Source organism: Petaurus breviceps, unplaced genomic scaffold, assembly GCF_028583685.1.
Source record: "Petaurus breviceps papuanus isolate PSGF00001 unplaced genomic scaffold, PetGlider_PUasm1.0 90825, whole genome shotgun sequence".
NCBI lineage: Eukaryota > Metazoa > Chordata > Mammalia > Diprotodontia > Petauridae > Petaurus > Petaurus breviceps.
In genome coordinates, this window is record NW_027187353.1 from 20,729,115 (window position 1) to 20,754,767 (window position 25,653).

General features: G+C 43.0%; 1 protein-coding gene and 1 long non-coding RNA gene across 4 annotated transcripts in view; one reads left to right on the top strand and one right to left on the bottom strand.

Annotated features, from left to right (window-relative positions):
* Nucleotides 1-5,093, bottom strand: part of LOC138148646 (uncharacterized) — a 24,646-nt gene extending 19,553 nt beyond the window's left edge. The window contains exons 1-2 of one of the 2 annotated variants that reach the window (XR_011165113.1): nucleotides 4,921-5,056; nucleotides 3,943-4,032 (exon numbers count right to left, since the gene is read on the bottom strand). This is a non-coding gene — a long non-coding RNA (uncharacterized lncRNA). Of the gene's footprint in view, nucleotides 1-3,942; nucleotides 4,033-4,920 lie in introns of both variants that reach the window. The other variant, XR_011165114.1, reaches the window with a different exon arrangement.
* The window catches only part of SAR1A (secretion associated Ras related GTPase 1A), a 25,915-nt gene continuing 5,223 nt past the window's right edge, over nucleotides 4,962-25,653 (top strand). Inside the window, exons 1-5 of one of the 2 annotated variants that reach the window (XM_069071452.1) lie at nucleotides 4,962-5,100; nucleotides 21,418-21,488; nucleotides 21,632-21,751; nucleotides 22,157-22,222; nucleotides 25,193-25,296. In XM_069071452.1, the coding sequence (XP_068927553.1) occupies nucleotides 21,431-21,488; nucleotides 21,632-21,751; nucleotides 22,157-22,222; nucleotides 25,193-25,296 (348 nt within the window). In that variant the 5' untranslated portion in view covers nucleotides 4,962-5,100; nucleotides 21,418-21,430. Of the gene's footprint in view, nucleotides 5,101-5,781; nucleotides 5,933-21,417; nucleotides 21,489-21,631; nucleotides 21,752-22,156; nucleotides 22,223-25,192; nucleotides 25,297-25,653 lie in introns of those variants that run through there. The other variant, XM_069071451.1, reaches the window with a different exon arrangement.

A 25,653-nucleotide genomic window follows, 5' to 3' on the forward strand; every position in this document is an offset into this window, starting at 1 on the left:
TTTTCTCCCCTCCACACATTCAATGGTCCATGCACTGTCCTCCCTGCTCTTCCTCTCACACAACATTACACCTCAGACCCTATGCCTCTTCTCATCCTGTCTGCCTCGAGTGCTTTCTCCTTGCTCTTCTCCGTCTCCTCTTTCCTGCCTGCCTTCAGATCCCAGGCTGGACTGCAGGTGGGAGTGGTGGGGGTCAGTGAGATTGCTAAAGAAGAGAAGCTAGAGCCAGAAGGCAAGAGGGCCAAGGACAGACCCTAGGGGGACACACACGTCAATGGTTGGTTCTAAGAAGGCTGAGGGACCACGATGGGGCCTGGAGAGGGGAGGGGGGAGCAGAGCTGAGATGGTGGACTTAAGGCAAGGACTCGCCCAACCTCTCCCAGATGAGCCTCCAAACAACTTTCAAATAACCCCCCAGAACAAATTCTGGAGTGGCAGAGCCAACAAAAGGTCAGGGTCAAACAATTTTCCAGCCTGAGACAATACATTAGAAGGCGAGAAGCAAAAGTCTATGGCTGCAGGCTGAGAGCAGTGCGCTGTCCGGAACAGTCCAGGCCTCTGGCTCTGGCAGGCCGGCCGCAGGCCTCAGAGGCGGCCGAATCAGCAGCAGTGGCTTCCAGAGCTCTCAGTACACAGGCGGTAAAGGGGCCAGAAGACTGGCCAGAAGAGATTACAGGGCTCCCCTTGCTGGTCCTGGGGGCAGGATTCTGCTGCCTTGCCCACAGAGAGAGCTGGGTCTCAGGCCTACCATGAGGAGGACCTAGCACACCAAGAGCTTGGCGCTGCAGCAGAATGGGGACCCTCGTCACACTTCCAGGACAGAAAACAGTGCTTGTGGTCACTCACAGATCAGAGCGTGGGCCAGGAGAGCAGTGACTGCACCTCTCACAGATCATACCGCCTTGGAAGAACTGAAAACTTAGAGATCCCCAGAACTAGCTCTGAAAACAGCTGCACAAAACACTTGACGCTTAGGACAGTAACGCTCACCGTCTTGGAGCAGAGTCAAATTTTAAAATAAAGATAAAAGTCAATTAAGACATAGGCTGGAAAGATGAGTCCACCGCCCTCCCCCCCCCAAAAAAAGAACCTGACTTATAGCAAGTTACTATGGTGACGAAGGTCAAAACACAAATGCAGAAGAGGGCAACAAAGTCAAGACTGCTGAATCCAAAGTCTCAAAGAAAACTGAATTGATGTCAGGTCTAGAAACAACTCCTGGAAGAGCCAAAAGGGACTTTAAAAATCAAAGCTAGAGGAAAAAATTGGGGAAAGAAATGAGAGTGATGCAAGAAAATAATGAAAAAAGAGTTAACAGCTTGGTAAAGGAGGCACAAAAATGCTGAAGAAAATAACATTCTAAGAAACAGTACTGAAGAGAAGAATTAGCCAAATAGAAAAGAAGGTGTAAAAGTTCATTGAAGAAAGTAATACCTTAAAAATGAGAATTGGGCAAGTGGAAGTTAATGATTCATGAGACATTAAGAAACAATATGACAAGATCAAAAGAATGAAAAAATAGAAGAACATGTGAAATATCTCATTGGAAAAACAACTGATCTGGAAAACAGATTGAGGAGAGATAATTTAAGAATTTTTGGACAACCTAAAATCCATGATAAAAAAAAAAGAGCTTAGACATTATCTTTAAAGAAATTATCCGGGAGAATGGCCCTGATATTCTAGAACCAGAGGGCAAAATAGAAATTGAAAGAATTCATTGATTACCTCCTGAGATTCCAAAATAAATACTCCCAGGAATATTATAGCCAAATTCCAGAACTATCAGGTCAAGGAGAAAATATTTCAAGTAGCTAGAAAGAAACAATTCAAATATTGTGGAGTCATAGTCAGGATCATAAAAGATTTAGCAGCTTCCATGTTGAAGGATCAGTGGGCTTTGAACATGATATTCCATAAGGCAAATGAGCTAGGATTACAGCCAAGAATAATTTACCCAGCAAAATGGAATGGAATGGAATCCTTCGAGGGGAAAATGGATATTCAATGAAATAGAGGACTTTCAAGCATTCCTGAGCAAAAGACCAGAGCTGAATAGAAAATTTGACTCTCAAAGACTTAAGAGAAGCACAAAAGTATAAACAGGAAAGAGAAATAATAAAGGATTCAATAAGATTAAACTGTTTACATTCCTATACGGGAAGATGATACCTGTAGCTCCTAAGAACTTTATCATTCTTAGGGCAGTTAGAAGGAGTCCACATAGACAGAGGACAGAGGACAGTAACAGGTGAGTTGAATATGATCGGATGATATCTAAAAAAATAAAATTAAGGGGTGAGAAAGAAGGAGGCACTTGGATAATGGGGAAGGGAGAAGCAGAATGTGGTAGATTATTTCACATAAAAAAGGCAAAAGAACTTTTATAGTGGAGGGGAAGATGGGGGAGGTGAAAGGGAGAATGCTTGAACTTTACTCTCATCAGAATTGGCTCAAAGAGGAAATAACATATATGCTCAGGTGGGTATAAAATCTATCTTACCCTACAGGAAAGTAGAAGGGAAAAGGATAAGAGAAAGGGAAGGGGTGGGGGCTGATAGAAGGAAGGGGAGATTGGGGGAGGCAGTGGTCAGAAGCAAAACACTTTTGAGAATGGACAGGGTAAAAGGAGAGAGTAGGATAAGCAGGAGGGAAATAGGATGGAGGGCTGCACAAAGTTAATAATTATAACCATGAAAAAAATTTTACAGAGTCAAATTTATAAAAATAAGAGCCATTCCCCAATTGATAAATGGTCAAAGGATATGAACAGGCAGTTTTCAGATGAAGAAATCAAGCTATTTATGTTATATGACAAAATGCTCCAAATCACCATTGATTAGAGAAATGCAAATTAAAACAACTCTGAAATACCATTTCACCATTATCAAATTGGCTGATATGACAGAAAAGGAAAAAGACAGATTTTGGAGGAGATGTGGGAAAATTGTGACACCAATGCATTGTTGGTGGAGTTATAAACCGATCTAAACATTATGGAGAGCAATTCAGAACTATGCCCAAAGGGCTATAAAACTGTGCATGCCCTTTGACCCGATGATACCACTACCAGATCCGTATCCCAAAAAGATTAAAAGGGAAAAGGCCTTATGAACTGATCTAACCCTTCTGGAGAGCAATTCAGAACTATGCCCAAAGGCTTATACAACTGTGCATACCCTTTGACCCAGCAATACCACTACTAGGTCTGTATCCCAAAGAGATTAAAAGGGAAAAGGAAAAGGACCCATTTGTACAAAAATATTTATAGTAGCTCTTTTTGTGGTGGTAAAGAATTGGAAACTGAGGAGTCAGCCACCGATTTGGGAATGACTGAACAAGTTGTGTGTGATTGTAACACGCTATTATTGGGCTAGAAGGAATGATGAGCAGGACGATTTCAGAAAAACCTGGGAAGAGTATATGAATTGATGCAAAGTGAAATGAACAAAACCAGGAGGACACTGTACATAGTAACAGCAATACTGTATGATGATCAACTGTGAATGACAGCTATTCTCATCAATTCAGTGATCCAATACAATTCTAAAGAACTTATGATGAAAAAATGCTATCCATCCTCAGAGAAAGAACTGATGGAGTCTGAATGCATTATGAAACATACTTAAAAAAACCCTAAAACTTTATTTGTTTTGGGTTTTTGTCTGTATTTTCTTTTAAAATATGATTAATATGGAAATGTGTTTTGCACGACTGCACATGAATAACCTATAGCAAACTGCTTACCATCTCAGGGAGGGAGGTAAGGTAAGGAGGGAGAGAATTTGGAACACAAAGTTTTAAAAAATGAATGTCAAAAATTGTTTTTACATGTAATTAGGACCACCACTCAGTAAGTGGCCAGGTGGCAGAGGTACCTTCCTGTGCTCTAAAGTAGGAACGGAAGATCCCCTCCATCGATCATTGACAGAAGCTACTTACCCAGTCTCCCTGTACACTGGGGGCAGGTGGATGACTCTATACCTGCTCTCATTCTATATACACGATCCAATCTGAGCCTCACAATTTAACCTGTGAAGTTAGCATTACACATATTATTATCCTGGTTTTACAGATGACAAAACTAAAGCTTGCAGAGGTTAAGGGATAACAATCAAATTTAACTTGTGTTAGAGGCAGGATTTCAATCCAATTCTTCTGCATTCAGTGTAAGTATGTAATCTACTGCTCTAGGAGAAATATAGAGAGGGCCTTCCACTTGTATCCAAAGAATCAGCTGCAATACATAGATGTAGCCTATATACATATGTAAAGATAGTGCATAGATGGATGTACATACCCATTACTCATGTTTATTATATTCAGATAATATTCATTTATATTATTTTTATATCATTTCTATATTTCTATTATGATTGCTGTATAGTATCAGTATCTACATTATGGTTTTCATATATTGCCTATACATCCATATATTATTTTAAAACATATGTTATGTTTTCATATTTCATTTGTTTATATAATATCAGTAATAAAACATAGCATTTATGTTATTTATATATTTTATTCATATATCTGTTTACAGAGTAATGTATATTTATGTATTTGTATTTAATATTTTATTTAGATGTATATATTATATATTTATACTTGCTTATTTTATTTTTTATGCTTACATAATCTTATTACATCTATATATTTTGTTTATGTAGCCCTATATGTACATATTTGTATTTCATTTATGTTTAGTCACAATATATTTGTATCTTTTATTTATGTTTCTATATTAGCACATCATGTTTATATACTGTTTGTCTATTTTATGCATGTTCCGACAGCGTTATATTTATATGCTATATGAAGTCAACTTAGTTCCTGGAACCATGTGATCTTAGGGAAGGTGTTGAGGGCACAGTTTCTAGGAAGGAATTCCAGTGATCTAAAGATTGCAAAACCAACCTGGGTCATCGGTGAGACAGGGCAGAAAACAAAAGCTGGCTCGATCCGGTCTGGGACACTAAGGACTGCGGTTCAGACCCACCTGGGCACACACAGACAGGCTGCGCCCGAGGCAGCATCTGAACCCAGGGCTCCGGATTCTAAGAGCGGCGCCGAATCTCTAGGAGCTCGAAGAGAGAGGTAGGATGTCTCGCCCCGGGGAGCCCCCGGGTGCGGACTGGAGGGAGGGCCGCCCGGGCCTCAGTCTTCTGCTCGGTGTAAGGGGGGCACCCAGGTCGTGGGAGGGATGGGCCTTCGAGCGCGTCTTGTCTACAGCCCCATTTCACAGACGGCCCGGGATGCCCCTCTCCGATGGGATGCCAGCCCCCAGCACTTATGAAGCGCCTGCTGTGTACCAAGGCAGAGGGAGGGCGCTGTTCCGCGGGGGCCCCGGGGCCAGGGGTGCGCAGGCGGGCATTAACGAAAGGCTTGGAGCTGGGAGCTGTGTCGGGAGGTAGTGAGCTCCCCGTCCCCGGAGCCGTCCAAGGGAGACTCCGGGACACGGCGGGATTTCCTGACCAGCGCCTGGCTTCACTGGCTGACCCAGGTCCCTTCCTACTCGCCAGTCTCCGGGAATGGATGCGGGGCAGAAGGCTCCTGGGGAGAGATTTGAACCTGGCTTCGGGGCTAGGAGCCGAAGCCGCGAGTGGAGGAGTCCAGGCCCCCCCCCCCCCCCCCGCCGCTCCCTCCCCCACCCTCCTCGCACTGCCACGTCTCGAACGCTCTGGCCCCCGCCGGAGGTGGGCGGGACCAGTTCTAGCCCCGCCCCGTCACCGCCTCCTCCCGGCCTCACTCCCAGGCTGGGGAGCGGAGGGGGCGGGCCCGCCTCCGGAAGTGGTGGGGGGAGGGGCGCCGTGACGTATTTCCGGCGGGTGGCTGGCGGCCTTCGTGCTGCTGTTGTGTTGGCCCGGGAGAGGGAGGCTCGGAGCCGCTGGAGCCGGAGCCGCCGCCCCAGGAGCCCCAGGCTGGTCGAGTGAGTGCGGGCCGAGGGCGGGGGGTCGTAAGGCTGGCGGGGCCCGGTGCCTCGGGGGACAGCGGCCGGGCTGGGCCCGAGGCGAGCTGGCGGGCGGGGGGGAAGTGACACGCAGGCGGCCCGGGTAACCCGAGCGGGGCCGAGCGGGGCCGGGAGCCAGGGAAGCCCTAGCTCAGCCCCCGGGGCCTCAGCTTACCCGCCCGGAGCGGGTCGGCTCCCCTCCCGGGCCGCGACCAGGAGCGCTCGGCAGATCCTGGGCCCGGCCGTGGCAAGGCCGCTCCAGGAGGTCCCCGCTCCGGGAGGCCCCGGGCCCTCCTGCATGCTTTTCCTTTCGCGCTCGGTGTTCGTCTCCTCCCCCAACCCCTTTTTCCAAACGACTGGTGTTGAGCAATCCCGGCCCGGGCTGGCCTCCCCTCCCCCTCCCCGCACGGGCCGTCGGACCGGCTCCTGAACCGGCGGCTCCCGGGGCCCTGTGCTCGGCGCGGGGTTGGATGCTTGTGGTCTGGCCGGCAGCCCCCCGATGCGAGGTGCCGGCCCGCCTTTGTGGAGGGGGCTTTCCCACCTGGGAGTCTCACCCAGCCCCCTTCCCGGGGGTCTGTGAGTGAGTTCAGCGGAGCCTGGGGAAGGGCCAGCACACCTCGGGGTGCGTGGAGCGCCAGGCGCTGTGCTGGGCTCGGGCCGTCCGTCCTTAGGGCCTCACGTTCTGTGGGAGGGAAGCCGAGCTTGGAGCAGATGCGGGCCCGGAGGGCGCCCAGCCGGCAGGGAGAGGCTGCCCGAAGGACCGGAGGGGGGGCCCCGGCATGTCCCCCTGTGAGACACGGGCCGCGGTGTGCGGTGCAGACAGAGTGACCAGCCGAGAAGCTGTTGGGCAGGAATTCGGTGGGGGATGTTGTGGAGTTAGAATTGGCCCGATGGGGTATCGGGTCGGATGTGAGGGCGAGATGAGTGAGTTCGTGCGTCTGGGTGGCTGGTTGGTGGCATCAGCAGACAGGAAGTTAGGAAGAGAGGAGGGTTGGAGAGGGAAAGAGGAGGACTCCTGTTTGGGACCTGTTGAGTTTAAGATTGCGTATGGGACAGCTAGTTGGAGATGTTCAGAATCCGTTGGTGATGTGGGATCGACATTCAGAAGAGACACTGGATCAGGCCTGGACGTATGAATGTGGGGGCTGACAAAGCGCTGGTAGTTGAATTTGTAGGAGCTGATGAGGTCACTGAGGGATAATATATATAGTGAAAAAGGTGCAGGATAGAGCCCCGGAGTCCACTCATGTGGAGGAGAGGGGGTCAGGGAAAGTGGGACCCTGCAAAGTCGGCTGAGAAAGAGCAGGCAGGCAGGTAGGAGAACCAGGAGAGCATGTCTCGAATTGCAGTGAGGAGAGAGTATCCAGGAGGGGGTGATGGTCAGCACTGGGAAGTGCTGCAGAGAGGTCAGGAAGCAAAGCCATCCTATGGGGTGGTTGATAGGTTATCAATCACCTTGGAGGTAGCCCAGTCAGCTGAGGGAGGTTGGAAGCCGGATTGCTGGGGGTGAGGAAACAAGAGGCAATGAGTGGAAAAAGCTGCTCTGGGAGCTTAACCCTGGGGAAGAGAGAGTAGGAACATTGCCCCCATTTACCTCTGACACTCACTAGGTGTGGGAGTCCGGACCAGGTTGTGTGTGTCCTTTTGAACCTCCATTTCCTTAGATATGAAGTGGGGATAATACCTGAGCGGCAGTGTGGTGAGATGGTTTGAGGACAGCCTTGGAGTCCGTTCTGACAGACCTTTCATCTGTCACCTCCACACCTTTGACGGGCTGTGTGCTGACTATAACTCTCTCCCCTGCTTCTTAGAATCCCCAGTTGTGTTCAGAGCTCAGCTCAGATGCCTCTTTTTATCTGAAGCCTGTTCTAATTCATACCAAACCCCTCTCTGCCCCTCTCCCCCAGCTACTCCCCCAGCTACCCCGAAATTACCTTGCATTTGTGTGTGTGTAAGCTTCTTCTAGGCAGGGATTGTTTCCTGTTTGTGTACCACAGTGACTGGCAGAGAGTGGATGCTTAATAAATACTTGCTGATAGATTGTATGACAGTGGGCTTGTCATTTAAACCTTTCAGTGCCCCAGACAGCTTTGAGGCTATCTGATAATAGCTAACCTTTAGCTAGAGGTCTTTTTTTTTTTTGGAGGGCAGTTGGGATTAAGTGACTTGCCCAAGGTCACACTGCTAGTTTGTATGTTAACTGAGGCTGGATTTGAACTCAGGTCTTCCTGAGTCCAGGGCCGGTGCTCTATTCACTGCACCACCTAGCTGCCCCTTTTAGCTAGAGTTTTGAAATTTTCAAAGTACTTTCCATATATCATCTCATTTGATCCTTACAACAACCCTGAAAAAGAGGTGCTGAGTGTTACTGATCACAGTCAATCAAATGAGTTTCCACAAAGAAGTTCCCCCATTGTAATGAAGTGGCAGAGCCTGAGGAAGAGAATGGATGGGCCACAGTATTGTGGTGAGAGATTCAGAGGGCTCATCACTGATCATGGGGCAGAGGCTTCTGGGGAACTTGGCTACCTTGGCCCAATCCTTCCCTTCCCCTTGTTAATTCTTGGGTTTCTGTTTCAGAAAGATGAGGGCTACATTAGATCAGAGCTTCTTTACTTTTTTTTATGCCAGCAGCCCTGTGTAAGTCTGGTGAAGCTTGTGAGCTCTTCTCAAAGTAAGATTTTAAATGCCTACAATAAAACAGAGGACTGTGAAGGAAATGGATTAGGGCGCAATACAGTAAAATATCAAAATGTTACAAAAATTACGTGGGCCTTGGGTTAAGAGCCTTTGGATTATATTTTATCTGTGGAGGCCCATCAATCTCTGAGTCTTTTGATTTAGAAGTGCATGTAAATTTAAAGATTTTCTCATGCAATTTACATATTTTACTAAAGGGTCAACTGAAGGACAAATGTAGCAGAGTTTTGAAGTGTGGGTCAGTCTAACAGCTGCATTTTCTTCCTTCTCCTCAATTGTTTTTTTTCCTAGCCTTTACTCTAGAATGAATTTAAGGGATCATCTCCCTAGCCCTTCACAGTGGGAGAAGCTAGGCCTAAAGGAGGTCACCCAGTAGTAATAACATTGTGCCAACCATGGCTAGTAGATGGCATAGCGGCAAAGGCCTGGGGCTCTGGAATCTCACTGAGTGTTTCTTCCATCCTCTGAGGCCTCTTTTGTTCTTGTGGAGACAGTGGACACACCTTAGTTTATTCCCCCTTGCCCTCTTTGCAAGTGAGTGTGTAATTCAGAAGGACTGGGCTGGGCATGATAAATAAATTCTCCATCATCTTCCCCACCTCAACAACGCTTGACCTCCAGTCCCTACTCTCCCCACTTCATAAAATCTCTTTTTCCAATCAACTTCAGCCACAGTTTAGTAAACTTTTTGTTAACTGTAATTCAATACGATTGGTTTCCTTTGTAATCCTATATGCCTTATAATTTAAAAAAACATTATTCTGAGACTGAGATCATGACACAAAAGATAAAAATAAAAAGATAAATCTTTTTTTTATTTATCTCCACATAGGATCATGGGATTGATTGGTTTTTAAATTTCTTCATATTTTTTTTTTAAAGTTGTTCTTTTGATCATTTCCTACCATCCCCTACAAGATGAATTTGCCCTTTTGACAGAGAAAAATGAATAACAAACATCTGTGGGCCCCCATGTAACAATGTATACCTTATTTTGTCCTAGTCAAATTATTTCTGCCCTTAGGGAAGGAAGTATGCTTTATTCTCTCTTGGACCTTTATTGGTTTTTCCATTACTTAGTTCAATTGAAGATCACAGACTTTGAGAACATCTAATTCTGCCTTATTTTGCAGATGAGGAAACTGAGATTCTGAGATGCTAATCTTATCTTTCTTAACCCTCCCCCCCCCACCTCCAAAAAAAAAATCAACAACCTAGGTCCATCTGAGACACCTCCAAGCCCTCAGGCCTAAACCTTGTTGCTTAATGAAGGGCTTCCTAGTCTAAGGTCTTTGGACTTTAAAGATACATTTGTTTTGATGACTGCAACCGTCTCCCATGCCTGGAAGAATCTCCCTTCTCATCACCTCCTGACTTCCTTGTGTCTCAGCTACAATCCTGTGTTCTGAAGGCAGCTGGCCTCTGCCTCTTTTGTATCCTCAGGGTTTGGCACAGTGCTTGGCACAGAGTCAGAGCTTAATAAATGTTTACTGACTGATGTCATAATCCTGTGTATTTTATTTTTTACACTTAAAAACATTATTCCGAAAAGGGGTCCATAACACAAAAAGGTTAAGAACCCCTGACAGAATGAGTTTTAAAGTCCTCATTAGCCATCTGGAGTTTGGAATGGTGTCAACCTTTGACCTTTACCAAATGGCTAAGTAAGTTTTTCTATAGCCAAGGACCCTAACCTCCCTTCCTGTCAGTCTACTAAAATGTCACTTCAACCATAACTTCCCATTTTGGAAATCCCCCAAAGTTATTCCTTACAGTGTTGTAGTCATTATGCTTTCTCAGTCCTTTATGTTTGTATGCATCACTATTGAGGATAAAAATGATCAAGGCACTTAGGTTAAAAACCAGTCTGGGATTATGAAAACGGGATGCATTTTTGACATGGGTCTTGCCCCAAGAAGTGAAGATTCTCAAGGAATAATAGAAAGCCCTAGACTAGGAGTTTTATCATCTTATGTTTTCTCCACTAGCATTTTCCCTCTCCTAGAGAACTGGCCCAGCCAAGACCTTTCTGTGTGACTGTTAGAGCCTGAGTTTCATCATCTATAAATCAATAGGTTGTGCTGGATGACTTTAAGGGTCTCCTTTTTGTCTAATCTCTGATTCTCATTTTGTAGCTCTTATTATTAGAGTAACTGCAGTGCTTTGGCCTAGAGTCCTCACATTTTAGAGCATTCTGTTTTACATTAAAGGCAGTGTGCAGAATGTGGAAAAGTAGGTAGGAAGTTCTATTGGATCATAACCTGTGATCATAAGGAGAATTGGCTGAAGACTCAGCATTTGTAGCCGTTACCCATTTTCCTTATGATCACAAGTTGGCTAATTCTGGGTTTGAACATTTTATGGTGCATGTGGTTGAGGGTTCTTTCTATGAGAGAGAACCTGGAATATATATATATATATATAGTAAGGTACTTTTTAGGCTGATTACAGTGTGGGGATTTGTGAAGGGAAAATTGGTTGGGTAGTTTTTAATTTGAGGAAAAACTCTCATCCTTAGTAGGACTGAGAAGAACTAGTTGTAAGTCAGATTACACTGACTCCAATGAATGATTGCAAATCTCCAGGTATGAGCAGTAGATCATTATGTGGTACTGTAACAGACTGATTTACTTTGTGGGTTCTGTGAGTTCCTTCTCCTTTTTTCCCCCTCTTGGGCTGTGGGTTAACCAAATTAAGCTTTGTTACTCATTTGTTAGGACTTGGACATAGAAGAAGCAAACAGGGACTAGGACTCTGTCTTAGATATTAGGGTCCAGGTGGGTATGATGCCTTTTTTCCAGGCCATGTGTTTTTGGCTAGCCCCAGGCCTGTACTCTCTGAGAACCTTCCCTCTTGGGATGGTGTGTGAAACTTTGCAGCTGAATTTAGTGTATAGGATTTGAGTTTGAATCCTGTCTTTGCCACTTAATACCTTTGTGTCCTTAACTTTTCTGGACCTCAGTTTCCTCATTTGTTAAATGATGAGATTGGACTAGATAGCTTTCAAACTCGTTTCTCTTTCAACTTAGTGTTCCTAGGTTCCTTCCTCTCAGATTTCTTTTATCAAACTCTGCTGTTCACTGAAACCTAATTTTCTCCAGAAAACACACATCTCTTGATACCTTCTCTAACACTGAATACACTTTCTCTGACTCACTGGCACCTGGGGCCCAGAGAGGGAGTTGGCATATTCCCTGATCAACATGGTCACCTACAATTCCTTCCTCTGCCACTATTTGTCCTCCTCTCAAGTGGCTTCTGCCCTTTTCAGCCCTCATGGTTGTCATCTTTGGGCCTCTTGGTCATTCTCCTTCCCAATAAGTTCAATACCTGGTTCTCCATCATCTTCCCCACCTCAACAACTCTTGACCTCCAGTCCCTACTCTCCCCACTTCCTAAAATCTCTTTCTTCAATCAACTTCAGCCACAGTTTAGAAAACTTTTTGTTAACTGTAATTCAATACGATTGGTTTCCTTTGTAATCCTATATGTCTTATAATTTAAAAAACATTATTCTGAGACAGAGATCATGACACAAAAAAGAGTAAAAGCCACTGAATTAGATCCACACTTTCTCTCCTAGCTTAACTCATCTTGCCACAGATCCCTTAATTCTGGCTCTGTGAGGACCACATTAGAGGAGGGAGGTAGTAGATTAAAAGAGGAATCCCAGTAGATAAATTGTTGAAGGATTTGAACAAGCACTTTATGCTTGTGTAGTCTTTATCATTGTTCATTTGAGTTTACCTTTTTATTTTTCTCTTAACCTCCTGTGTTTGAACTTCAAAGTTTTTAACAGCTCTAGTCTTTTCATTAGGAGTGCTTGTTTGTTCAGTTGTTTCCGTCATGTCCGGCTCTTTGTGACCTGATTTTGGGGTTTTCTTGGCAAAGATAGTGGAGTGGTTTTCCATTCCTTCCTCCTGCTCATTTTACAGGTGAGGAAACTGAGGCAAACAGGGTTAAGTCACTTGCCTGGGGTCACAAAGCTAAGTAAGTGTCTGAGGCCTAATTTGATCATTTTTCCTCTCAGTTTTACTGAGTAGGTTACTGTTGGCCATAAAGTCTATATTTTTTTGTGCTCTGGAATCTTGTATTCCAAGTTCTCTGCTCTTTTATTGTTATGGCTGCTAAATAGTGTGTGATCCTGCCTGTTGTTCCTTGATACTTGAATTTGTTCTTTTTGGCCACTTGCTGTAATTTTTCTTTGATCTGAAAACCTCTGGGTTTTGGTTATGATGGGGTTTCAGTAGGTGACTAGTGGATTCTTTCTATTTCTGCTTTGCCCTTTGCTTCTAAAAAGTTTAGGCAGGTTTCTTTTAGGATTTCTCAAAATATATTCTCTTGTTTTTATCATGGTATTCAGATAGTCCAGTGATTCTTAAATTTTTTTCTTCCCAGTCTGTTCGCCAGATCATTTCTTTTTGCTCTGAGATACCTTACATTTTCTTTTATTTTTACAGCCTTTTGACTTTGTTGTAATATTTTTTTATTCTCTTGTAAAGTCATTGGCCTCCATTTTGTCCTTTCTGATTTTTAGGGATTTTTGATGCTTTGCTGTCTATGATTTTGTGCCTCTTGTGCAAGGGTTTTAATTTCCTTTGCAATTCTTTTTTCCATAACTCATTTCTTTTCCACTGTCTGGCACTCCCATTTATAAAAACATTTAAAAACTTAAAACTTTCATTTCATCTGTTCCAAGAATGCCAATTGAGTTTATGCCCAAGCCATGTTTTTCTTTGGGACTTTGCTTGTAGATGTTTCAGAATCATTCTCTTCTGAGTTTTTATCGTGAGCTTCCCTACCATCATAATAGCTCGATGGATATGTGTGTTCTTGAATCCTTTTTTTGTTTCATCATTCTTCTAGCCTACCTTCTACATCAGACTTGATGGGCCAGGCTCTGTAGACTTTTGGCTGGTTCTGCTGGGGCTTTCTTGGGTTATTGAGTTATAACCTGAGTCCCAAAGGCCATTGATATGGGACTTCCCTTATTGGTAGAGGTCACTGCCCAGAAGTTGTCTGAAGTGACTGCAGGGAACCAAAGAAACTCTTGAGCTTATGAAACCAAAGAAACTTGAAGTAAGTCCAGAGGGCTAGAAGCTGAAACAGACCATGTATTTCTCCTGGGGGTCCAAGCCACACAGCTGCTGCTTATTTCTGAACTTGCTCCTTGCTTGGTACACAGTCTAGGGCCTGTGACAACTCCTAATCTAGGCCCTCATTCCAAGTTGGGTCTGTGACCCAAAAGTGGGTCCTGAGTGACAGATCTGCCTGTTGCCACTCGTTCCTGAATCCTGCATGGCCTGGGCTCTCTTTTTCCCTTCAGGTACACCCTCCATCCCCAAGTTTGCTCCTCTAGGCATGCTCCTGATCAGATCCGGTCTCCAGAACTCTCTATGTCCTATGCCTATCTGGGCTGGAAAAATTGCTCACTGTGAATATTTTTCTTAGATTTTCTGATCAAGATTCAGTCTAATGGGTTTGGTTGCTCTGTTTGGAGGAGTGGAAGGAGGCTCTCTGTACTTCTTTCTACTTCTTAGACCTGAGCTCTGTCCTCAGGTTACTTTCAAAGGAAGAAATCCTAGGTATCAACAGTCATTTGAACAAATGCTGTAAATCACTAATAATTAGAGAAATGTACATTAAAAGCTATCAGAGTGGCAAAGTTGAGAAAAGGGGAAAATAGCAAGTATTGGGGAAAATGGGAACACTAGTACTGGAGTGGTAAATTGGGCCAGCCACCCTAGAATGTCACACCGAGCCTATGCCCAAGGAAATCTATGAATCTATAGGGACAAAAATCTTTAGAGCAGCTCTTTTCTTTGTAAGCAAAAATGGGAAACTGAGAGACTGACCCCCAACCTGGAAACACTTCTTGGAGCGCAGTTTGATGGGTGCCCATAGAGAGTAAGGATGGCTAAAAAAAAAATAAGACATGGTTGGTCCCTGCTCTTAAGGAATTGGTCTCATTGGCTTGATTGTATCCATAAATCAAGTGATTAAAGAAAGCACAAGCTAGAATACGGTAAAAGTATCACGGTGTTTGGTGAAGGCAAAATGTCTGAGAAATCTTCCAAAGTTTTGAGTCTGTCTCCCCAATTTAGGTCCAAGTGTGCCCTAACCATTTGTGAATGAAATAACACATTTCTAGAGTGCACTTGAGAGTGCTTTACAACGTGCTTTCCTTTCATATTTTTGACAGTCACCTGAAGAGATTCTAAAAGTACCCTCCATAGGTCATTATGGGAAGAAGAAATGATCTTGAGGGGTTTATTTAAGCACAAAGAAAATCACCTTGATAATCAAGGAAATAACATTATGAAACATCTAGTTTTAAGCACAGTGAGTGTTGATGATCTTCCCCACAGAGCATGAAGTAAATCTGAACCTTCTACAGACCAGCAGGTTAACCTTGGTTAAATTTCTAAACTTGGACATGAATGCCTGCTGTGTGTGAAGAAGTGAATCAGGCACTAGGGAAATTTTTTTTTAAAGGCTTATTTCTGCTGTTGAAGGGCTTCTAACTGGAGAACAGTATATAAAACAGCAAATCAAGTGAATACAAAGGAAACACTAAGTGTGGAGGGACCTAAAGCAGCCATCCGAGGATGCTGTTTGGGGGCGACATGAGGACCGCAGCATCGCATTGCCTACCCACAGTGCCCATGAAGTCTGTGTGGAAGTCGTGTATGTGAGGAACATCATGATTCCATGGAACTTCAGGCCCTCTGCTGCAGCCCCCTTGGGGCATTTTTGTTTCGTGTAAGGACTGCAGAAGATGGGATGGCGGCCCAGGTGTGGGGGATGATTAACAGGCAGTGGAGAGAAGACAAGTCAGCCTTTATTTTGCTTCTGTTTTCTCTGCCAAGCAAAGAACCCCTTGGGTTGGGAAGAACAAAACACAAATGCCTAAATTGGGAGCTAATTGAAACTTAACCTAAGAAGAGTGCTGCCAAACTACCCTTGATGAGTTCAAGTCACCGACAAATGAACTGCATCCTAGAGTACTTAAAAGACTGGCAGATGTGGTTTCTGAGTTATTATAAAATAGTATTTGAAGATTGTGAAAAATGAGGTAAGTGCAGAAAGACTGCAGAGAAGGGAAATGTGTGTTTGAAGAGTGGAGTTTGCAGAGTAAATGCAATTGAGTTTGACTGTCAGCTCTAACATGTGCTAGTAAAGAGGGCCAGCACAGCTTACCCAGAGCAGACCATGCCACACTCACCTCACCTGTCAGGGCAGGGTCACCAGACTGGTAGGTCAGGGAAGTGCTGTAGATATGGTCTCCTCAGATTGCAGGGTGTCTCATCCTTTTGTGTGAATATACAGTTAGAATGTTTGAGGAAGTGGTTGAATTATTATGATGGATCAAAAGAGTTGGTAATAACATGTTGATGTCTCCTTGGAGGGAAAAGCATTTGGGGGAATCTATCCACAATTGTGTTGTGTGATGTTTTTATTAGTGAGTTGGATGAATACGTGCTTAACAAATTTGCAGATGTTAAAAAGCTGGGAGGGATATCTTACACTTTGGATAGTGATGTCAGGATCCAGAGATCTTGGTAGAGTAGAACATAGGGCGAAATCTAAGATGACAGTTAAGAAATCTGAATCTAAATCCTTATATTTGGTTTCAAAAAATCAGCTTCATAGATACAAGGCTAGGGAGGCAAATTTAGCAGTTTTTCGTTTCTGGAGGGGCTTTGGTAGACTACAATTTCATGCTCAGTCAAGACAGGCACTGTAGATGGCAGGTAGAAAAGCTCATGCAGCCTTAGGCTCTTAGTATAGTAGATAGTAGTCCCACTTCATTCTGCCCTGGTCCAGACAGCATCTGGAGAATTCTGTTTGGGGTGGCATATGCTTTATAAGGAAGGACTTCAGTAAATGAACTAGAGAGTATCTAGGGTGTTGCTCTCCAAAGTGAAGGCCAAGGGCCCCTGGGAGGAAGAGGCCATGTGTTACCCAGTTGGAGACTGGGAAGATGGGCTGGTTTCTCCTCTCCCATCTGAAATTAATCATGGAACTCTGTCTCCAACACAACCACACCTACCCTTATCTCCCAGCACTTCCCCCCTCTGCCCTCAGGTACCAACCTCAGGGCATTTATATAACCTCTGTGCCACTGTCATTGAGAAACTCTGCCCCCCTTCTCCCCCCCCAGGTCACTTCACCACAGTTTTGGCAGAAGCCTCTCAGAAGGCTGACAGTGTGTTCTGGGGTAGGGACTGCCAACTAAGAACCTGGCAGGACTCCCCATTTTTTGTTTTGAGCGGGACAGGGTGAGTTGAATAGTATGATCAGACATAGAAGGGTTACAACAGACCCCAGATCTCATTACTGTGCTTCTCCCCCAAACTAACCCCTCTTTCTTCTTCTTCTTATTATTATTAAGAGCACTCCCATCGTGCTAGTTACTCAGGCTCACAATCTTGGGATTACCTTGATGACTCACTTTCACCCCACTTGGCTAGACAGTTGACATATCTCGCTTGCTTTCTCCATTCACATCTCACATCCATCCCCTTCTCTCTGCTCTTCATTCATCCCTAGTCACCTTTCCCTTGTACTGTTATAATAGCTTCCTAATTGGTCTCCTTCCTTCAAATCTCTCCTTATTCCAGTCCATCTTGCACACAACTACTGAGATGCTTTTCCCAGGGTTTGAGTCTGATGCATTCTGTGTTGGACATGTTGAATTTGAGAGGATGTGGGACATCCAAATAAACTGGTGACTTGGGTCTGGAGTTAAGCAGACTGAGGAGGGACATCGAACTGGCAGACTGCTCTGAGCTAACAGCTAAACTGATGTGAGATGATGAGATGATGGAGAGAGAGATAAAGAAGGGAAGGCACCCTTGATCAGAGCCCTGGAGTCCATCCAGGCAGGAAGATGTTAGAAACCAGACCAAAGGGGATGAAAAGAAAATTCACGAAAGAAAAAACATTTATTATAAACCAAACACTGTGCTAAACACTGGGCAAATACAACTGTTTTAGGACAGTCCCTGTTCTCAAGGAGCTTATAGTCTAACACGGGAGACATCACACAAAGGGAAGTGGTAGCCAGGGAGAAGCATTTTGGTTAGTAAAGTTACATGAATTCCTTCAGGGCACGGTTTCTGGGGTAAGGTGGTTTGTCGAGCTGTGGAAGAAGTGGCCAGAGAAAAGAGAGCCAGATTGTGAGGAGGGGAGAAAATGAAGCCAATGAGTATAGAGGGCTTCTCCTAGGAGTTTGGTATGAAAGGGAAGATATAAGCTGTTAGCTTGACTCAACTGAAAGTTCTTTAAAGATGGAGGAGATGTGGGCATGTTTATAAGCAGTAGGAAGGAGCCAGCTCCTTCCTACTGATGGAAAGGGCAAGTTCCTAGATAAGATGAGAAGGAAAGGGATCAAGGACACAAATAGAGAAGTTGGCACATGCAAGAGAAGAATCACCTGTTTCCTTGAAGACTAGGTAGGAGGAAAGAAAGCAATAAAAAATGTTGAAGTGATTTCATTGGGGGAGAAGAGGGAATTCACCTTGGATGGCCTCAAGGATTTTTTTGTTTTTTTAATGAAGGTTAAGTCCTCAGCTGTGAAGGTGAAGGTAGGGGAGTAGGGGAATGTAAGTGGCTTGGAAAACAAGATTTGCAAAAGAATGGGGGATTGAATGTCAGTCTGGAGAAAGGAGAAGGTCTGGGCAACTTTAATGAGTTAGTCTTGTTATGTGGCATACTCCACATGTTCAGCATCACTTAAGTAGGGACAGAGAAGGTGAGAACAATCCAGGGCTGGGGTTTAGAAAGGGATGATCAATGATAGGGCATAAAACAGAGTAAAACTGAACAATCTACAGGGTCAAGAGCTTAAAGAAAGGAAAATGAATTCAGCTCAGGGGTGATGGCAGGGAAAAACCAAGAGGAAGCCAAGTGACAGGACAGAGTCATACTTTAATAAGGCTCCCCTTTATAACATCCCCAATCTTCACTTAAAAGCCTCTGGGGGTGGGGTGGGAGGGGAACTTAATACTTTCCCAAGGCAATTCATTTTACTTTTGTAAAGTTCTAATGGTTAGAAAATTTTTCTTTCCAGGGAGCTGAAATCTGCCCTCTGAAACTTCCACCCACGGCCCTTAGTTCTGTTCTCTGGGGCCAAACAGAACAAAGCTCCTCTTCCTTCTACTTGACAGCCCTTTGAATACTTGTGGACAACTATCATGTCCCCTCAAATCTACTCTTCTCCAGGATAAGTGTATCTGGTTCCACCTACCAAATACTTTAGAGTATGATTTCAAGGTATTTCAGCATCCTGATCACCTCCCAGACCAGTGATCTCTAATCTTTTCTGATTATACACTATTAGTTTTTAAAAAAAAAACCAACTTCTGAATGCACTCCCATTATGTATATTCATTTATAAATTATAAATATATACTATTATACTGATTATACATATTACAGAACTCACATAAAAATAGAAATCTAAAAAGGATGCAATAAACCTGAAATAATATTTAAACTCCTTGACAACAGGGACTGTTTTTTCCTTCTTTGTATTTCGAGCACTTCAAACAGTTCCTGGCATAAAGTAGGCACTTAATAAATTCTTGCTGACCTGCCTCCATCCTAAAGCAGCCCAGGAGGCCCTGGAGTTTACTGATCAGGAGGCTTCCCTGATTCCCCCTCCTCTCCAGTTGCTGGTGTCTTCTCCTTCACAGATTGTTTGGTAGCCACTTTCCTGTATACCCATTTCCCTTCAATGGAATGCAAGGTCTGTGAGGGCAGGGACTACTTTATTTTTGTCCTGGTAGCCTCAGTACTTAATAAATTCTTAATGAAAAAAAATGAGCATCATAACTAAAGCTGTATTAGGAAATAAGGATGCAGATCCCCCCTTTGCTGGCACAGTGTGTTTGGTGCTTGGAGGATCTCTGCTGTTTGTCACTGTGGGCGCTGCTGTTCACAGTAGGTTTTAACTTCTCTGCATGGCAGGGTTAGTCTGATTGTGGTTTCAGAAGTGGGGTGAATGGCTAGGAATGGCCCAGGCAGTCAGTCAGCAGTTGGGAGAGCAGTGCTCCAGGGTGGAATCTCCCCGGTGGGGGTGCGGCAGGACAGTCAGATTGGCCAGGCTGTGGAAGAGAATCTATTTACACCCAAGGTTTTTATCATCAGCTCTGGGTGAGCATCTCCCTCTTTCAAGGCAGGTCATCATCACCTTCTCCACAGCTTGGAGAGAGTCATAGAGAGGCAAAGTGATCACAGTGAGTGCCTGAAGCTGGCTCTAGGTCCACTGTGCCATATCGCTTTCCTACCGTAAATGGATGTATTTAAAGCTAAATATAAAATATTTTTGAAAATTTAATCATTCTGAATGTAATTGGGGAGTTATTTAAAGGAAAGCAGACAAAAGAGAAGTCTTCTTTAATAATGTGTATAGTAATGACATAATTTGTCTGCTTTGTAAATTTAGATCTTAAATTAGGGTGCACCTGCGCTTGGCTTCAGGCCAAGTTCCTTCTTCCATTTCAAACAGTACTTATGACATATATTTTTTTTAATCAGAAAAAATCCACCTTCTTTCCCTCCCCCAAAATGGTTCCCCTCCCATTGAGAACAGAAGGAAAATAAAACCGATGTTACAAACGTAGTCAAGCACAACAAGCTTCTACAATTAGCCACATCAAAAAAAATATGTCTCCTTTGGCACTCCTTGACCTTCCCCTCTCTCTGAGAAGGTAGGCACCTTGTTTCATCATGAGTCCTCTGGAATAGGGATTGGTGATTAGATTACCCCAGTCTTTCAAAGTTGTTTATCTTTAAAAATATTACTGATGTTGTTTTCCTAGTCCTGTTCACTATACTCAGTATCATTATTTCTTAGGAAATAGATGACATGCATAGCACTTTCAGGTTTGCAAAATATTTTTCATGTGTTTCCATTTGAACTCCATAACTACCCTATGTAGTAAATGCTATGAGGATTATTCCATTTTCAGAGGAGAAAGCCTGAGGTTCATAGACGTTAAAAGACTGAAAACATGGTCACGAAGCTTCAGTGTCAGGAAGGACTTAACACCAGGTCATCTTGACTGCAAGGCTAGCATTCTGTTACATTACTCATGTAGGAAGGCAGTCAGGAATCATAGAGCAGACATTATGGAATGGTGATGGGTGGGAAGACTGAAGATCAATAAATTACCTTTTTGCCACCTTGACACTTTCAAGGAGGACTTTTAAGGTCAGAATGGGTTAAGCAGCTGGATAGTGCAGTAGATAGGGCATGAGACCTCAAAGCAAGAAGACCTGCTTTCAAATCCAACCTTAGATACTTCCTAGCAGCGTGACCCTGGACAAGTCACTTACTCTTTATTTGCCTCAGTTTCCTCAGTGGGAAAATGGGGATAATAACAGTATCTACCTTCCAGAGTTGTTGTGATCAAGTGAGATATTTGTAAAGAACTTAGCACAGTGCCTGGCATGTGGTATGGGCTGTCTAAAGATGCTGGCTATTATTATTGCTGTTGTTATTATTACCATTACTATTATTTGGAATCAGATGACAGATTTAAATCCTACTTCTGTCAACCTAGACAAGTCACTTGTACTCTTTGGGACTTTGTTTTCTTATCTCTAAAATGAGGGAAGTGAGCTGGATGCTTCTCAGGGACCTTCCAGCTCTGAGTTGCAGCTCTTAACCTTAGTATTGTGTCTGTCATACTATGAGTTTTAAATACCTGTACTGTCCAAATTAATATTTGCTGTCTGTTTTTTTTTTTTTATAGTTGAACTACGATAATGTCGTTCATCTTTGAGTGGATCTATAATGGTTTCAGCAGTGTTCTGCAGTTTTTAGGTAAAGAAGTTTTTTTTTTTAATATATCTTAGATTTAAAGCTTTGTATGCATTTGTATACAATTTTTGTATGCATCACAAAAAATTGAGAAATCTGTTGAAAATCGAACAAGGTTGTAGTTTAAATTTTTGTTTCTTTTATAGGACTCTATAAGAAATCTGGAAAGCTTGTGTTCTTGGGTCTGGACAATGCAGGCAAAACAACCCTTTTGCACATGCTCAAAGATGACCGATTGGGCCAGCATGTTCCAACACTACATCCAAGTAGGTGTGAAGATGCCAGTGGCTGTGGTTGCTTCTAGAAAGCTGTGTCTGAGCTAGCGGGTGAATTCTAAATTGGAGCCTCACTTACATTAACACAAATGTAAAAGTAAAAAAAAAGCCAAACCATTCTGTAGGACAAATTCCAATTGTAAACGCATAGATAGCATACTATTTGCATTTCTCTGTGGTGGTGTTTTAAGTCATAGTCTGGTCATGAAATTCGACTACCGTTCGATTCTGAGAAGTAACAAGAAATTAGAAATTCCTCTCATAACTAGTTAGGATAATTTGGGGATTTCTTCTCTTTGCTGAATGCATGTTCTCTGATATGTTAAACACATGATCATATTATCCATGTTTTAGCTCAGTTGAAAGAGAGGTTTTCCCCTTGCAATCTTTTTACAGCATCTGAAGAGCTGACGATTGCTGGCATGACTTTTACAACTTTTGATCTTGGTGGACATGAGCAAGGTAAGAGACAGATTATGCTTCTTTTAGTAGCCTTTATTTATAATCACAGGCTTAGAGCTGGAAGGGACTTTGGAGGTCATTTAGTTTAAAACCTTCACTTCCACCCCCTCTCACCCCTTTATTAAATTATTATTTTTAGTTTTAAATTTTCTCCCCGTCTCCCCCCCAAGACAGCTTGCAATCTGATATGGGCTCTATGCACACATTTGTATTAAACACATTTTCACATTAGTCATGATGCATAGAAGAATTATAATGAATGGGAAAAACCATGAGAAAGAAAAAAAAAACCCAAAATAAAACAAAACATAAAAGAAAATAGTCTGCTTCCTTCTACATTCTGACTCCATAGTTCTTTCTCTGGATGTGGCTGGCATTTTCCGTCATGTGTCCTTTGGAATTGTTTTAGGTCTTTGCTTTGCTGAGAAGGGCTAAGTCTTATCAAAATCAATCCTCACGCACTGTAGCTATTACTGTGTACAGTGTTCTCCTGGTTTTGCTCCCCTCACTCAGCAGTAGTTCATAAAAGTCTTTCCAGGTTTCTCTGAAGTTCACCTGTTCATCATTTCTTATAGCACAATAGTATTCCATTACATTTATATACCATTCCCCAATTGATGGGCATCCCCTTGATTTCTGGTTCTTGGCCGCTACAAAAAGAGCTGCTATAAATATTTTTGTGCATGTGGGTCTTTTGCCCATTTGTATGATCTCTTTGGGATATTGCCCTAGAAGTGGTATTGCTGGGTCAAAGAGTATGCACATTTTTATAGCCCTTTGGGCATCTTTCCAAATTGCTCTCCAGAGTGGTTGGATCAGCTCACAGCTTCACCAACAATGCATTAGTGTTCCAACATTTCCATATCCTCTCCAACATTTATCTTTTTTCCTGTTTTGCTATGTTAACCAATCCAATAGGTGTCATGTGGTACCTCAAAGTTGTTTTGATTTGCATCTCTCTAATCAGTAGTGATTTAGAGCATCTTTTCATATGACTATAGATAGCTTTAATTTCTTCCTCTGAAAACTGTTCATATCGTTTGACCATTTATCAATTAGGGAATGACTTGTATTCTTGTAAATTTCACTCAGTTCTCTACATATTTTAGAAATGAGGCCTTGGGGCAGCTAGGTGGTGCAGTGAATAGAGCACTGGCCCTGGAGTCAGGAGGACCTGAGTTCAAATCTGGCCTCAGACACTTAACACACTTACTAGCCATGTGACCTTGGGAAAGTCACTTAACCCCAATTGCCTTCCAAAAAGAAAGGCAAAAAAAAGAAATGAGGCCTTACAGAGACACTGATTGTAAACATTCTTTCCCAGTTTTCTACTTCCCTCTTAATCTTGGTTGCATTGACTCTGTGCAAAAACTTTTCAATTTAGTGTAAAAAAAATTATCCATTTAGCATTTCATAATGTTTTCTATCTCTTGTTTGGTCATAAATTCCTCCATTCTCCATACATCTGACCAATAAAACTATTCCTTGCTCCCCTACTTTGTTTATAGTATCAGCCTTAATATCTAAATCGTGTGCCCATTTGAACTTTATTCTGGTGTACAGTGTCATATGTTAGTCTATGCCCAGTTTTTGCCATGCTATTTTCCAGTTTTCCCAGGAATAAAACCTTCATTTTACAGATGAGTAAATTGAGACCTATAGACAGATGAAGTAAACGTGGATTTGAATCTTAATCCTAGGACTCCAGATCCAACATTTTTGACACTGCTAATTTGCATTTGCGTGAGAATTATTTAGTCATCTTTTTAGGTTTGATACACACATAGCTTTCTTATTCCAAAGTAGCTTTAATGTACAATTTAAAAAAAAAATCAAAATAGATCACTCTTGTTTGTGTGCTTAGTTGGCACTCACACATATTTGACAGTCTTTTAAGGCCAAAGGAGTCAAACTAATGGAAATGGGGATAAAAGGGGGTAGAAATTTGCTCTGAAATGTGGTTAATAAGCCTTCTGTTGGAACATTGTAATTATATAGTAAGTGCTTTTATTGACATATAATTCAATTTTTATTTTATTTATTTAAGATTGGTACCCTGTCTCTTTCAAAAGGACTTGAGGTGGCTTACAGATTAAAACAGTGCAAGATAAGACATTTCAGGATAAAACAGAACAGAGACCATCTGAAAGAAGCAGAAGGAATAGCTGTTTTCAGGCATCTCATTTGAGCAGACTAGAGTATTCAGGCATTAAGCTTGCATTAAGCTTTGTGGCAGCCAGGGCAAAAAGGGAAACTGTTTGGTGCATAGTTTTTGTTTTCCAGCAAGAGCATACAAATTCATCTGCAGAGAATTTTTTCCCATGGACAGACCCAAGCAGGAATATATCATGTGGGTTTGTATTTACAGGACATTGAATAATGTAATCAGTAGTATCTTGATTGAATTTATCAAGGACCTGCCATGTTCCAGGCACTGCGGATGAAAATAAGAGGCAGTCTCTAGGAACTCACTTTCAGTTTGGGCAGACTACAGAGAGAGAGGAAGGTTCTATAGCAGGGTGGGTGGTTAGGCACCAGGTACAGGGCAGGAATGGTTATGGAGGGTATGACAACATGGCAGATGATGTGGCCTGGGGGTTCTTAAGGTACAGTGGCAGTGGTGGACTATGGGAGAGGGGGTGGGGAAGGAGGTGACTGGGGTGTTGGTGGGGAGGGCTCAGCCCTATCATCTGGTGCCCATCTGATATTATGAAAGTTAGAGAAAGACTGCTAAGCTGCATGAATTTTCTTGACTTTCTACAAAGGCATGGGGCATAACCTTAAATCATAATTCAGTGAATATATTTCTATAGAATGAAGCACTTTGTTTCCTGAGCTAACTTAATACTGGGATAGAATGTGGCAAATCTGGAGATGTAACTTGTCATGTTAGCAGAGAATCCTTTTTAGGTCATTGTTTCCAGGTTTTATTCTTAGGGAAATAAATGAACATTTCTTACTTCTTTTTAGCCCGGCGGGTTTGGAAAAACTATTTACCAGCAATTAATGGGATTGTCTTCTTGGTGGACTGTGCAGATCATCCTCGCCTCCTGGAATCCAAAGTTGAACTCAATGTATGTTTATAGTCTTTTTATCAAACTCTCTGTCTTAAGTCTCTTCTCTACTTCCTATTGTTTTAATTTGAGATATGTTGTGGTATTGAATTTTTGACTCAAGTACTTTAGCAGCATTTGTAGTATCCCTTGTCTTTCTCCCTTCTCATATACACTGAAGCATCAAGTTACAGGTTCTATGCCTGTTCCATTATTTCAGGGATCTTTTATTTCCCTTGTGTGGTCACTTCATCTCCACCATTACAACTTATACTATTTATGCACCTTGGTGACAGGTCTTTATGAGTTGCTGTAGCTAAAGGAAAAAAATGATCACCTTGGAGTCACCTGTCTGGTGGTGAGCTTCTCCAGGCCTGG